This window comes from Mytilus californianus, unplaced genomic scaffold, assembly GCF_021869535.1.
Source record: "Mytilus californianus isolate M0D057914Y unplaced genomic scaffold, xbMytCali1.0.p SCAF_4, whole genome shotgun sequence".
Taxonomy (NCBI): domain Eukaryota; kingdom Metazoa; phylum Mollusca; class Bivalvia; order Mytilida; family Mytilidae; genus Mytilus; species Mytilus californianus.
In genome coordinates this window covers 33,936,104-33,952,379 of record NW_026262690.1, presented here as the reverse complement: position 1 = coordinate 33,952,379, position 16,276 = coordinate 33,936,104, and the positions used below count along the sequence as shown (strand labels likewise).

The following is a 16,276-nucleotide window of genomic DNA, read 5'->3' as shown; positions in this document are numbered from 1 at the left end:
AAGGAGTAAAATAGGTATCTTTTGACTGGCAAATTGGAAACAAGAGTTTGTTTGTTGAGCATTTATAGTAAGAATATTTCATGTTTTGTTGTTTACAATTTTAACACTAACTGTTTATCAATGTTTTTGGTTCTTAACCGTTTTAACAAATGCGGTTAGGTTATATTTTGCTTGTTAACAATTTTATTAATATATAAACGGGTTTAACCACTTTTAGATTGTTAACCATACAGTCTAATGACCCCAGTTCAGAGTAAAGGATGTCATTTTAAAACGCGAACTCAGCCTTAACTCATTATACACCTACAAATCAAACACATGTACAATACATGTATATATAACTGCAAACAAAATACTCTGGACAACAGCATTGTTTGATTTTCGGAATTACAGACTCGGTGGCCGAGTGGTTTAGTAGTCCAACTATTGCATCACTAGCCAGTCAACACTGAGGTTGTGAGTTCGTTTCCCGCAAGGGGCAGGTACACTCGACTCCAATCTTAATTGACTAGGATTGTCAGTTTTCCTACCGAAGGTCGGTGGTTCTCTCCGGGCACTTTGGCTTCCTCCACCAATAAAAACTGACCGCCACGAAATAGCACAATAGTGTTGAAAGTGGCGTTTAACATCAACCAATTAATCAATAGTTACACTATATGTCTTGACTACTGAATGGGAGGTGTATAAAAGACAACGTAAACAAGATGGGTTAATTGAGATGAAATGCAGGTAAAATGTACATGTATACATTGCGGATGTCCGGTACGTTGTAAACATTCTACTTATTTTTACCTTTTAAGTCATTTTCCACTTAAGAGGACAAATACATATTAAAAAGTCAAACGGTAAGATAGTGGCATCGGTATCAAAAGCTCCTTTTTATTCAAAGAAGAATTGGAGAGAGAGAGAGAGAGAGAGAGAGAGAGAGAGAGAGAGAGAGAGAGAGAGAGAGAGAGAGATCCATTCGTTTCAACTCGGAAGGTAACCAGGTGCATTTATGAAGAACAAATAACAAGACACGAAAAAACTATATATAATTGAATTACTTGCGAGACTAAAAAATACATCTGTCAAGGATATAAATACATGTATGTCAAATTCCATGTATATGTTTCTTGTGGGGGTAACACCAGGGTTTAATCTACCTTAATTAATGTAAATTTAACTGAACACTTATTGAATATTAAACATTAAACAATTGGGGGGTGGGGTTACTTCTTTCTGAAGCATTAAACTTATGAAGCATCAGTCATCTATACACGAGGCTGTCATTACATCAATACATGACTGCTAGTTTCTTTGGGAGAAAAAAAAAACCTTTATAGTTTGATGATGTATTGACGTTACGTCAGTCTGGACCTTGACATTACCGTTTGGTTGTTTTAACATCTCTTGCTGTTATATGACTGTTTGGCTGTTTTGTGTGTCTAGAGCAATCAATATCCCAAGATTGACAAACTACAGGTGGTTTGGAAAGTTATATTCTTCTTGTGTTAGTTATATAACATCTTTTGTTGATTTTTTTATATGTCTATTGCAAGGTAACAGTTTCATTGTAGTATTTTCATCAAAATAGCTATTCCTACCATTCAACCAACATTTCAAACTAATCATACTTGTTGTTGTAAATATGCATGTTATCAACTTCCTCTAATGTGATTTATTGGGGTCTAGCCAAACCTTCTTCCTGATTATACAAACACGACCTTTTCTACATCATATTTTTTCCCTCGAATATTGAATTAGCTAAATATATGTTTTTCATTAAAAACTTTGTCTAAATTGATTATTTCAAATTAAATTATGTTACCTTGTGATCAATTTATCTGGCTACTTCCGGCTGAGTCAATAGTAATAATGGTCTGAACGTACCTTATTTTAAAGATTTCATTTTGATTGTTATGATATATCCATGACAAGAACAACATTGAAGGTTATATAACACCTCTCACATCATTTCTTCTTTTCTGATAACACAGTCGTCACTGATAAATCGATACCTGTAAGCGATCAATGTTTAATAATCACAAATTCAATTCCATTGGAACAGTTTGAATTTTAGGCTTCAGTCCGCTGTTGAGAAGACATAAATCATCCTAAAACCATAACTGAATAATAACCATCATTAAACGACCTTTATCCCTAAAAAATCACAAAACGGAAGAAATTAAAGTGTTCATTGAGGTACTTTTAAATCCCAGTAATATAAGTTTGTGAAGGAAGAGCATTGAACTTTTAGTCTGTATCACATGTACTATACTTGTATTTTCAATAAATTATACAAACTTGACCTAAAATAGAATAAGTAACATAATTTTATGCCTTCTTTAAATTTACTTTATCCGTCTGGTAGAACAAACAAAACTTGTTCATTTACAACAATATACTGGAAATCAACTGATAGTGTTTAAATACGGGTCAAGATAAAATTTATAGCATTCCACAGTTGAACCCTTCTATATCAAATGTAATCAATGATTTTAAAACTTTCTGTGGCACGAATCATCTTCTAATCATTGTTTTTAAAACGTATTGTGAAGTGTCTTACAGTTATGAGATTGAAGATAAAATATGAAAGTTTATGGCAATCTGATAATTTTATATTTATATAATAGAACCCAAAATTACAAGGCATAATAATTCTTACAATAATCATAACATTAGGACTCTTTATGAAGGTCTACTAGTTTTGAGTTTTACAAAGTTTACAAATTTAATATGACAATGTTATCTATAAATAAGGAATGAGACAATTCCTATTTGTCGCTCTTATTGCTGTTTGATTTCATGAAATTAGACTAAGTATTTTTTGTAATTTAATTCGTTTAAAGTTACATTTCATAGCGAATTGTAATTTATAATTAATCTATCTTAATATCACTGACTCTAAATGAAAAGAAACATGATTTCTATTATATTTCTATCTTGTTACTGATACATACTAAATGACAAAGAATGATAATGAAAAGGTTGTATTATCATGAGACAAACAATCTTACATTTGTTTAACTTATTGTAGCTTTTTTGTTTACTCTTAATATGGTTTTCATTGAATGTATACCAACGATTATGAATTAACCAAGACTACCAATTCACATCCAAATCTATATGAATATAAAAAGATGAAAATTTTGGGATAGACGCATTTTTTACAGCTCAAAAACCGAATAGCTTTGAAAAATTGTACATAAAAAGTTGTGAAAAAACTGTTAATGGCTTCTTTCGGTCTTTTGCAGAAAAGTTTCCAAGACCTAAAAATCCCAGATTTTTTTTTCGATCGTGAAAAAACACGACCAAACAATAATCAAATAAATACTTGAAAAAATTGAAACCACAAACTTATTATCATTTCCGTTTTTGTTTTTGTTTTTGTTTTTTTCATTTGAATTGGTGAGTAAGGACTAGGCCTTGTTTAAAGTCTCTTCTACTGAATTGTAGAAATAAATACACAGAGTTTGAGATACATGGGCAGTTTACCCCATTGGCAACCAAATGTATGGACTCTCCTATCAATACATCATCTTGAACCTACTACATTTAATGTTTGTCTTAGTCTTAAATCTAAGGAAATATCAGGTATAAGTCAATGCGACAGCAAACCAACCACACACAAACCAAAAATTCATAAAGTAATCTATATCAGTAAATAAGTTTTGTTAAAGAACAAGCAACATTCAACATTTGCCTTTGTCTTAAATCTGAAGAAGTATAGGTCAATGCAAACCAACCACACAAAACACTAACTTCCAAAAGACATCTATATCAGTCAATAAGTGTCTATACAATACAACAAGCCCTATGAAAAGGACAGATTGTGAATAAATTTTAGTGACAAAAAAAATGCAATCAACATCGTACTCCACAAAAGACAAGACAAACAAGAAGGGAGCAAGAAACGGGACATTTAGAGCTAGACATTATGTACAACTGTCTATTGTTGAAGATTGTTGACCTCTAGATGTCTTTTAAATTTTTTTGTCGCTGGGTTGCCGAAGATTGTATGAGACCTGAAGATGTATTTAGTGGTTTAATTGTTAGGTTGCCGACTCATTGACGCACATTCACATCTTGGTTTATTCATATCTATTTTAGCTGACAAGCTCAAACAGGGCCATCTGAGTATTCAAAATGCTTTTTGCTTCTGTAAGTATTTTGATGTTTGTTAACATCTACTTCTTATACTGATGCGTCAGGTGGAACTTTATTTGGCAGGATGTTATGTGGTCCTTCCCGAATTTGCTAGTTTCGCTCCAAAAATTAAATATTTACGACAGTATCCATACGTTTTAATCAGAGGAAATTTTCAAAAGTACATTTCTTGCCGATATGAACTCCAAGATGACAGGCACGTTGGAACAGAGTGAAATACAGGACCCCATGGACAATTCACTTAAAAGCTCATTCTTTAGAACTGTTCACAGCCTGGAGTAAAATTCAATGCATGGATTCATCCTAAAAAAAATGTTACTTGGTGCCGATCTAAATTTTCGCATGGCCAACACCAGTGAACATAATAAAACAATGGACCGTTTCGAAAATACATCCGAGCATAATTTTCTTCAAATACTAGTAATAGTCTAATAATAGCGAATAACATCATGCACACAGAACGATATGATGATTTTTTCCCTCAAATTTGCAATTCTGTAAAATCAAGATGGACACCACTTCGGAACTTAATCTGGTTTTACTTATGATAAAAGCATGCAATGAGTTAGAAACCACAACAATGTATACAGGGAAGAGTAATTTTATGCTTAGATGATGCTATGGTGGTACTTTATAAAGTTTGTAATTTCAAGATAGTCGTGTGGAAGATGCTATTAGTATACATTAAAAGATCAAACACGAACTTTGATTTTTGTGTTGATCTGAAAATCAACATGGTCAAAGTTAAACATTGTTTTAGCAAATGACTTTATGAGAAAATATTTTGAAAAATATTATTAAAAACTGTTTTAAAATTCAATTCGCTTAGAGGATTTTCAGATTCTAGATACCCTAGGAATTATGAGTTTTACACTGTAAGAAGTCACATTTATTTTATTTTATTTAGTTTCAAATGTCGTTCCATTCTCCAACGATATTTAACTCAAATGCTTTCTGGAAACTTTGCCTTTATGTCCAACAACAGTTATTCGGCTGATAAACATGATGTGCATGTTTTTTTTGTCTGTGTGTGTAACCACATGGTAACTTGGGGGATAGATTTGAAATACAACTAATAAACTAATTATAAATGAACATATTTTTATTACCCGTCATTACATAGGGCTTTGTTTAAGTTTCCTTATTTAATTGCAAATACAGAACCAGATTCTTTGTTGTTTCCAAAAGCGACTAACATATCGCCAAAATTGGTGCCTTCAGATGAAATCCCCGCAATCTGCCCAATAACAGCGACGTTTGATGGTGTAGGTACTTTCCATTGCATTTCACCAGTAGAGTCCAATGACATGATATAATTAGTAATAGAAGATGTCTTAACAGTTATTCCGAAAATAACATTGTCAATGCCCTTGTCGTCACTCCGAGACACCATCATGTCCGACGTCACTTTCGCTGCGCCTCCTAACATTGAAGTTAGATTGACTGTAAGTTCGATTGATCCATTTGTAGGATAAACCTTGTAAATTAAACTTCTGCTTTCTGACAAAAGCCATATTGGAATAACCACTCCTTGAACTGATTTGCCTGATATTACGTCCAATAATTTAGATTTTCTGGTTTTTATATTAGACTTAGATTTATGTTTCAGTGAGCCATTTACCTCGTACATTGCCATGCGCGAAGCAGATATTGTTCGTTTATATAAAAGTGAAGCGTTGTCAACTTCGTCATTTATTGCCCAGAACATTTGCGGCATATCTGCATTAGTCTCTGGTGGTGGTAAAATGACATAAATAACTTCCTCTTGTATGTTAGCCATTAGTAGAGGGTTACCTTGAACTTGTTGCCTTGGTTTAAACCTCAGTGTTGTGTCTCTCTCATTTGTCTTTAATTCTTTCGATATTTCGCTATTTATTATTTTTTCTTCTCTTTCGAAATTGAAATACCATGATATATGTAGCCGATCAACCATTCGCAGGAAAATATCAACTGCATATAAACGCTGCATACCAAGAATGTTTGGCTAGAATAATATAATTTTCAAGTGAATAAAATATATCAATCAAAGCAAAGAAAATATCTATGCTATTTTTGTAATAATGTTCACATATAATCACAATTCTAATATGGCGTTCTTCAAACGCTTTGAGTACGCACCCGTGGTAAAATATGAATGTATTGATATGTCAGCTGATCGTCAACGTCATGATTTGTTTGGGATGTTCCAATCAAACTCCCACGTCGTATGCTTTTTATGAATGATTTACCTCACATCAGATGTTGGTAAATGTTATTATTGAACGATGACGTAAGAATGTAAGGATTTTACGGGGAAATGCACGAATAGAAAACTGAGAGTCGTCAAAACATGAAAACATAAATAAACGATGGTAAGAATTTGTATATCCATATCTTCTTAAATGAAAGTAAGATTGTCAATTAAATTCATCAAAATCTGTCTTAGTACATGTTATTGTATATATCGTTTAATAATGTCACTTATTCAATTTTCTTCGTCGTTTACGTCAATATTAATAGTCAGTGTGTTCAATTTCGGGAACAGCAAACATTTCCCGTCACATAGAGCGCTTCGATCAAGAAGAATTGCTGTCTTTGTCCTATCAGAATAAAAATAATTTATGAGGCTTGAATTTATATTAATTTTACCACGGTTTGAACCTTTATGCTGATATTTACCCCTCGCTGTCGCTCGTGTTAAAATATTCAGCATAAAGGGTCAACCCATGGTAAAATCACAATAAATTCAAGCCCCCATGAATTATTTTTTAAGGAACCATTTTTCCGGGTAAGATCAAGACTTTCGCAAATATCGAAATGTACTTCTTTTATATTCTTTTCAAATGGCTTCTATTGCTTTGCATTTTTTTTTACTTTTCGGTTGTTTTTTTTTTTTTTTTTTTTTGGTTTTTTTTTTTTTGGCGTAGAAGGCATTAAAAAGTAATACTCTTTGAAATTGATAAGTTCATTTTTTTTCAATTTACAACAAAGTGAACACTTGCATATTTTATTTACTCCAGTAAATATACGTTACCTTTCTGCTTTCAGGAGTATCTTCTTCTGGCCGGAATTCCGTCAACACATAGACACGTGTTCCAACAACAATAGGGGTGGATACTGGCAGAAATGATCCATTAAATCTCTCAACACTGCCATTAAAAGATATAGAAGCGAGTGGTATTCCAGCTATAATGTATAATTGCATCGCACATTGTAAAATAAGAGTGAATCTTAATATAAGAAAGTTCTTAGCTGCAAACACATTTTGTATGTGAATTTTTATTTGTAATTCACAATTTGTGGAACAATATTATTATTCTTGTGTCTAAAATGAATTGAAGAATGAAATGAACCAATAGCCATCATAGTATTGTATTAAACTGTGCGGCGATACGATAAAATTTTTTTTAATTATTATAGTACAAAAAAAATGAATAAATGAAATGAAAAATATATAAGGATATGTATAAAGACCTCGCTCGATTGTAAAACAACTGAATTACTAAACAACCTGTATGACTAAACTACCTGCATACATTGAGAAAAATACTAAACGACCTGCATACATTGAGAAAATAAGACTAAGCAAACTGCATTCATTGAGAATAAGACTAAATTATCTGTATCTATTGAGAATAAGACTAAACTAACTGCATCCATCGAAAATAAGATTAAACAAACTACATCCATCGAGAATAAGACTAAACTAACTGCATCCATTGAAAATAAAACTAAACTAACTGCATCCATTGAGAATAAGACAACATTACCTGTATCCATTGAGAATAAGCATTAATGAGAATAAGAATAAATTACATGTATCCATTGCGGATAAAAATAAAGTATCTGTTTCCATTGAGAATAAGAATAAATTACCTGTATCCATTGAGAATAAGACTAAGCTAACTGCATCCATTGAGAATATAAAATACCTATATTCACTGAGAATAAGACTAAGCTAACTGCATCCATTGAGAATACGACTAAATTACCTGTATCCTTTGAAAATAAGGCTGTAAACTATCCGCATCCATTGAGGATAAAAATAAATTACCTGTATCCATTGAGAATAAGACTAAATTACCTGTATCTATTGAAAATAAGACTAATCAAACTGAATCCATCGAGAATAAGATTAAACTAACTGTATCCATCGAGAATAAGACTAAAATAACTGCATCCATTGAAAATAAGACCAAACTATAACTGCATCCTTTGAGAATAAGACAAAATTACCTGTATTCATTGAGAATAAGGATAATTTACATGTATCCATTGAGAATAAGAATAAATTACATGTATCCATTGAGAATGATAATAAATTACCTGTATCCATGGCGAATAAGACACCATTCATCGAAGCAAATACCAGCATTCCATTATCTGAAAGCTGTACACTGTAAGAGTAATCATTTGTTTAGTTAATCGATTATTTTTCTGCTTGTTCAAAAGCATTTTTATATATATTGTGTTAAGTTATCACTAGATAGTTGGGAAATATCCTGCAAATGCCAAATAAAGATATCTAATACGTCACTTTCAGGGAGCCAATCGGAGATGCAGATACTTATGCATTATGGTGAAGCTGTAATTAAGATGGCGACGGTCCTGCATCGAAACCCCTGTGTTTTTAAGCGGTGCCAAGTCAGAAGAAGGAGAACAATTAGGTATTTTAGTGGCAGAGGAAACTTACAGTGATGTTTTTTTAATTGGATTTCTCTAAAAAGCCCTTACAAAAGTTATTTGCATAGTTTTATACCGTCGCCTACTGAAGTTATCTACGGCTACAGATACCCCAAACAATGACATAAATGAATTGAAGAAATAAAAGAAACGACTAGGATAAGGCATAAAAAGATCGCGCGACAATAAATAGGATTTGCCTTTTAAAGAGGCTGTACCGCTCCCACAGCTGTACATGACTTTTAACTTAATATGATTAACTTCACTATGATTAATAGTAATAATACGTAACCCAGAGATCATTATTTGCTTTTCAAAATGAATTACTGAACCAATCGTGATTTGAACCTGTGACCCATTGCACAGAAGAAAGTCGCTGCTCTACCAACTCAGCTAAACGAGTAATCCACAAGCACATGGTTAAGTATTGACAAGGTGAGACTAAGGGGAAGGGGTAATGCCACGAAGTGGCGTGAGGGCTCCACTTTTGTGGTCTAAAATGAACACGTTGAGGGATCCTATGCAATCATTCTTTTATTCTTCCCAATGTGATTTCCTTGGTCGCCATGTTGGATGTACACACTATATTTATAATGATCTTTATGAACTTACCTGCTTTCTGTAAATCATTTTTAAGTTATAAAATACACTTATAATATAATATCATTTAATAATCAATGTTTAAAAGTCATCAATATGTGCTAATATTAAAATTTCAAGTGTTATTCGGATAATAACAGTGTTATTTGGTAATTCGAGGTACCGAAGGGGAAGCACGGCTACACTCCCCCGCGTCAACATACCTAATGACATACGGGCAATATCAACAACACTTACTCTGGCTGTAGGTTTTACTTTTAAACACCCTTGGTTTTTGTCAAGCCTTCGACTTTTGTCGAAAAAGCGAGACATAGCGATCCTACATTCCGTCGGCGGCGGCGTCCACAAATATTCACTCTGTGGTTAAAGTTTTTGAAATTTTAATAACTTTCTTAAACTATCCTGGATTTCTACCAAACTTGGACAGAAGCTTGTTTATGATCATAAGATAGTATCCAGAATTAAATTTTGTAAAAAAGATATTCCTGTTTTTCCGTATTTTACTTATAAATGGACTTAGTTTTTCTGCCAGGAAACATTACATTCACTCTGTGGTTAAAGTTTTTAAAATTTTAATAACTTTCTTAAACTATCCTGGATTTCTACCAAACTTGGACAGAAGCTTGTTTATGATCATATGATAGTATCCAGAAGTAAATTTGTAAAAAACAAAATTCCATTTTTTCCGTATTTAACTTATAAATGGACTTAGTTTTTCTGCCAGTTAACATTACATTCACTCTGTGGTTAAAGTTTTTAAAATTTTAATAACTTTCTTAAACTATCCTGGATTTGTACCAAACTTGGTTAGAAGCTTGTTTATGATCAAAAGCTAGTATCTTGAAGGAAATTTAAAAAAAATTTGTACCTGTTTATCAGTATTTTACTTATAAATGGACTTAGTTTTTCTTCCAGTTAACATTACATACAGTCTGCAGTTAAAGATTTAAAACATTTATTAGATTCATAAACTATCCTGGATTTTTACCAAATTGGGACAGAAGCTTCTTACAATCAAAAGATTGTATCGAAAGTAATATTGTTATTATTTTTTTTCCTCATTTTTGTTGAGCCTGCGATTAACAGCAAAAGTAGGCGAGACACTGGGTTCTGCGGAACCCTTACGAATTTTTTAGTTAGACACCGATTGTAACCGGAAAGCATGATTTGTCTGATAAAGTAAATTACTGATTCAGCCTTGATTTGAACCTAAAACCCCTGGCATAGTAAGCCACTGCTATAAAAACTGAGTTAAGTAAGCATAACTAATGGAGGGCAGTTATATATATCTTCTATGTAACTTGTAAGATGACAGTGTTCTCGAAAATCGTCGGTCCTGACCGCCAAAAATCAGCCAGGACCGAAAATTGCATGTGTAGTGGCAGTCCTGATGACCGACAATATTTTGGTGGTTGTTCACTTTTGTTTTCACATCTTTTCGGTATTCAGATAGCTTTTGAACTGGTTGCTAATGTAAACAAACTTTTAACTGTATAGGTCAAAATTACGGTACTACTTTTGAAAAAGAACCAGTCGTCGGTTTCTTTGGTATTCAGATAGTTTTTGAACTGGATACTACTGTAATTTAACTTTTGTAGCCTCTAGCTTAAAATTACGGTAATACTTTTGAAAAATAACCAGACATAAAAGTCATCATGGCATCCACATGGCTCATTTCGTTCAGAGGGGGTGCTAAACCAGAGGACTTTGTATTTGAACAGACAGAGACTGAACATTTTTTTCTATATTACAAAAATTGCAGCTGAGGAATAAACATCAGACTTCTTTTATTTCTTAATTTTAATGCACTTTTCACTGTAAATGATTGTAGTGGACACAGGTTGGGAACAAGTCAGGAAAAGTGGGGTATTCACTGTTTTCAGGGAACATCCCAGTTGACAGGGACTTCCAATTTCTATTTCAATTTATGGCATGAATCAGTAGTATTTGTAAATAATTAGAGTATTTCATGAACAACAAAGCATGAATAAGTGAGGCCTTTCTTTTTCTAGAACTCAAAAACATACAAATCTTTTGTTTAGGAATCAACTGACCAAGATGCATGCTCCAGGTGTAACTGACCATTAATGAATTATGTTCACTTCTTTTGAAAGTTTCTATTCATTGAATTTAAATGCCCAATTGATTAACCTATCTTTTTGTCATCTCATAATTGAATTATTGATGTTCAAGGTATGAATTGGTGAACAAAGGAGTTGTTTTGTTGTGAGTTGAGTACCAAATAGACTTGAAATTAGTTTGATTTTTGAACTAATAGGATGCAGCATTGGATGATGGGAGTTTGAGAGCACCATGTATCCTTTTAGCACCCAATGAAAACCGCCGTCGCAACTTAACCTAATTTAAATATTAATTTGGGCATATGCAGAATATTTCCCATCCGACCTCTGTATACATGTCAGATATTTTTTTTTTACAATTTTGTGCTTTTATAGTGCGAAGATTTTAAAAAATATATGAAATATACGCAAATATGAACCTCGAACGTATTTTCGACCTAACAAATTAGTAACGAAATAAATTTAAGCACAATGAAAAATACTTAAAAAACAACTTACGCTCGACACCTTACTTGTACGCAGATCATATTACCAAACTGGACTTTTATATTTTATAGGCGGAAAAAAAGATTCTCATATTTCATGCTCTCTGAATCGGAATTATATTATACAAAAATGCTCCATGCTTTTAAACCATTTTTAAAGGGTAGAACTGTTTTCTCATACTTTAGTTAGATTTTTACATCGCGATGACCGTGAGGGCATTCCGATGTATTGTTGCCACAGATATTTCTACTTACGTAACTTTCGTTTTTGACTGGTAACCGATCTATAAATACGCGGACATTATCGAGTGCAAAATAACATTCCTTATCGCTTGTTATAAGTTCATTTCTTCAATGAATACTCATAAAAATATTTTTGTTTAGAACATAAATTAATAATATGAAAATGTTTTGTCGTTAGAAATATATATATAAGTAAAAAATCATTAATAATATCTATGCACACGTACAGAAAAATTGTGTTAACGCACGTGGAAGAATGTCTCAAGAACGTTTTGCGGGAAAATATGAATGCTTTCTCAAATCCAATCTATTAGAAAAATCGAATTATCACAGAAGAGTGTCCACCATGCACTTGCACTGCACTATTATTAGAATAGTAAAATAGAATAATATACAATTGGATGAAAATGATATATACATGTAACTGTTAAATACAAATATTAATATAATCTATAACAACAAACCAGAGTATACTGATGATTTTGTTATCAGTAAATTTAAATCAAACTAAATATTATTTTTATATACATATGCACATTCATGGCTCTACAATCTGTCGACACCTGTATCTTGGCATTGCACAAGGTCATGTTTTTTCTCTGACTATTTATGACGTCTTTACTTTAGTTCCATTTGGTGTTGGATGTGTACTGATTGATGTTTTAGTCGTAGATGTATGATTTTTTTAATTAGTTGTTATTGGCTTTGAACTAGCTGTCAGTAACTGCGAGTACTCTCAGATCTGTACTTATTTTCATTTTTTTGTGGGGATGTATAAGTACCCGTCCACGTCCACTTTGTGTTTTTGTTAGATGTATTTCTATTTGTATCCGTCTGATGAGTTAAGCCTTTTTCAACTGATTTTTATAGTTTGTTCTTATGTTGTACTGTTACACCACTGTCATAGGTTAGGGGAGGGTTGGCGCCTTCAAACGAGTTTAACCCCGTCACATTCTGTATGTTATTGTCCCAAGTCAGGAGCCTGTAATGCAGTGGTTGTCGTTTGTTGCTGTGTAACATATTTGTTTTTTGTTCATTGTTTTGTACATAAATTAGAGCAATAGTTTTCTCGTTTGGATTGTTTTACATTTGTCATTTCGGGGCCTTTTATAGCTGACTATGCGGTGTGGGCTTTGCTCGTTGTTGTGGCCGTACGGTGACCTATAGTTGTTAATTTCTGTGTCATTGGTCTCCTGTGGAGAGTTGTCTCATTTGCAATCATACCACATCTTCTTATTTTTATAAGTAGTGTATGTAATTTTTGTACGTAAAGTAGTAATTCACACAGGTCCATCAATATATAGTTTAAATGTCTTGGTTGTCTCAATAATGAACAGATTTTTAATTGGCTTTTCTGTGTATTGCACTGTACAATCATCGAACGTAAACGCAAACGCTAACCATGTTGTATCTATATATTCCCGGTTTTGAGAGCTTTTGAATAAAGTTTTTTAATTATTTCTGCTGGTTTAAGAAGGTCACGTCATGTCAAATGAAAACTGACTACCGGCGGGGTGGAGCTCTGATAATGATTGTTAAATACTGATATTGGGGAATAAATCATATCCACCAAGTACTGATGTTTATTGTTGTGTTCTTATCTTTGGTATACAGTAAACTTGAATACTAAATTCTGGTATGCTTGATAATATAACCGTTAATATACGGGATCAAAACTTTAAGCTGTTATGAGATTATTTGGTTGAAATTTTCAAATGAATAATTATGTTCCAATTAACATCTCCCTTTTTCACGAAGTTATGTATCATAAAATCCATGGACGCTAAATGTTATCTTTGTTGTGTTACCTGTATAATGGAAACAGACTAGGATCGACTGGTTTAGATGGTTTTATTTGTGTTCCATCCGCTTCATACTTCACCATGTAATGTCCATCAGTTCCAATGATACCGCCTTCTATATCCATCACCGGAAGGGAAGGATCATGAAGAACTCTATCGTACCACATCTGATTACCTTTATCGCTACCAATACCCACATAACCACTGAAATAAAGTAAGTTTTTTTTTCTAAAGAGCTCACTGTCATCTAAACTTATGAAATTTTCAATGTTGTTTTAAATGAGAAATAACCAAGGCAGTTATGTACGATTTGTGTTTCCGTTTTCATTTTTTGTAATTAATGCCACGGATTGACTGGAAATTGGTTCAGATAGTACGTACTTTAATGTATGTATATGAGGTAACTTGGGACATTAATTTTGCCTATACATTGGATGTATACGAAGTTGCTTCCCTTAAGTATGTATGGTTTGGAATCCTGCCATTTTTATTATACTCAAATAATTTAATTTTGGATGTAACGCGTCTTCTGATTGGCTGACGTTGTTTTGTTTATCAGCTCATAGCCATAACTTTGCCATGTGACCGTGACGTCATTTACGTTTTTTCATGGTTTACTCCGGTTTAAAATGGAATTTAGAATTAAATTATAAGAAATGACTGTAATATTTTTTCTGTTTATTCGAAATAACATAAAAAAAAATGTGGTGCATACTATAAAATAACCCGCTACGCGGGTTATTCAGTGTGCAACACATTTTTGATGTTATTTCTTCATAGACAGAAAAAATATTACAGTCATTCCTTAAATGGGTCTTATTCTGAATTCAGTCAAGCTAGATCAGCTTTACTTTATTAGTGTTGGCACAGTGTACATTTATTGCCTTCGTATGAGGTGAACATCTCAATTGCCCCCAGGGGCCAGTACTAAGTCTTACGTTGATTTTTGGTAGTTGTAGGGACATACAAAGTTATTAATGTTTCCGACACATCCTAGGCCGTCTGATATATCTTGCGGCAATATATCTTGTATTTATTCTGATGGTGTTCATTTGTAGCGACATACACTATTATTGATGTTATCAACATATTTTAAGCTGTCTGGTATGATTCAGAACGTTGTACTTACTTTGATTTTAGTCCTTTGTAGGGACATACAAAGTTAATAATGTTTCCGACACATCCCAGGCCGTCTGATATATCTTGCAATATATCCTTTGTGGGGACATACAATGTTATGGATGGTACCAACACACCCTAAGCTGCCTGGTATGATTCTGAATGTTGTACTTACTTTGATTTCGGTCCTTTGTAGGAACATACACTATTATGGATGGTACCAACATATTCTAATCTGCCTGGTATGATTCTGAATGTTATAGATATAAGAAGATGTGGTATGAGTGCCAATGAGACAACTCTACTTATTTTGATTTTGGTCCTTTGTAGGGACATACAATATTATTGATGTTTCCAACACACCCTAAGCTGTCTGGTATTGCATCGTATGTTGTGTTCCAGAAAACTGTAGGCTCCTTTGATTGAATGTCGACACATCCTAAACTGCCTAGTATGATTCTGAATGTTGTACTTACTTTGATTTTGGTCCTTTGTAGGGTTATACAATATTATTGATGGTACCTAGAAATATGGTTCTGAATGTTATACTTAATTTGATTTTAGTCCTTTGTATTGACAAATAATATTATATGTAACCAACACATCCTAAACTGTCTGGTATGGCAATGTATGGTATACTTACTTTGATGTTGGTCCTTTGTAGGGACATACAATATTATTGATGTTTCCAACACATCCTAAGCTGTCTGGTATGGCACCGTATGTTGTGTTCCAGAAAACTGTAGGCTCCTTTGATTGAATGTCGATCAAATAAGAAAATGTTCCTGAAGGTCTGCATCCATACGCAGGACAACTCGATATGACCGCACAATATGTCCCTTGGACTAGTATTCCGAAAATTAATAGACCGCGCAGCATTTTAATTTCAATATAATCATATGCAATTGCCTACCTAACAGATTATAATTAATTGTTCAGTAGTTTTTGATTGAGATAAATATATGTATATATCTGGAGATCGGTGTACGTATATCTATATAAATATAATAACTACAAACAATCTAAAGTTCGATCTTTATCATTACCCAGGCCCTAATTGTCGGACAAACGTTTCAATTTAAAAGTAGTTTATTTTGTTACTTATTGATGTAATTCAAAATAAACGACAAGTCAT

The 16,276-nt window shown here is 32.9% G+C and overlaps 2 protein-coding genes across 5 annotated transcripts in view; both read right to left on the bottom strand.

Moving 5' to 3' along the window:
• The window catches only part of LOC127737945 (beta-1,3-galactosyltransferase brn-like), a 45,466-nt gene extending 43,225 nt beyond the window's left edge, over positions 1-2,241 (bottom strand). For 2 of the 4 annotated variants that reach the window (XM_052248913.1, XM_052248912.1), the window contains exon 1: positions 1,811-2,241. The gene's annotated coding sequence lies outside the window, so the exon portion shown is untranslated. The remainder of the gene's footprint in view (positions 1-1,810) is intronic. The other 2 variants (XM_052248914.1, XM_052248911.1) reach the window with 1 other exon arrangement.
• Positions 2,242-5,230: 2,989 nt separating this feature from the next.
• Positions 5,231-16,255, bottom strand: LOC127737936 (uncharacterized). The gene is made up of 5 exons (XM_052248897.1): positions 15,785-16,255; positions 14,029-14,226; positions 8,455-8,525; positions 7,163-7,314; positions 5,231-6,133 (listed from the first exon to the last, which is right to left on the bottom strand). The coding sequence occupies exons 1-5, from the start codon at positions 16,018-16,020 to the stop codon at positions 5,291-5,293; spliced, it is 1,500 nt and encodes a 499-aa protein (XP_052104857.1). The 5' UTR covers positions 16,021-16,255; the 3' UTR covers positions 5,231-5,290.
• Between the last annotated feature and the right edge of the window lie 21 nt (positions 16,256-16,276).

Excerpts from the sequence above, each read along its gene's own strand:
- LOC127737936 (XM_052248897.1), bottom strand. The coding sequence starts at position 16,020 with ATGCTGCGCGGTCTATTAATTTTCGGAATACTAGTCCAAGGGACATAT. Across the intron at positions 8,526-14,028 it reads AGTCTGTTTCCATTATACAG|TGTACAGCTTTCAGATAATG; the intron begins GTAACACAACAA and ends TTACTCTTACAG. Across the intron at positions 6,134-7,162 it reads ATACTCCTGAAAGCAGAAAG|CCAAACATTCTTGGTATGCA; the intron begins GTAACGTATATT and ends ATATTATTCTAG.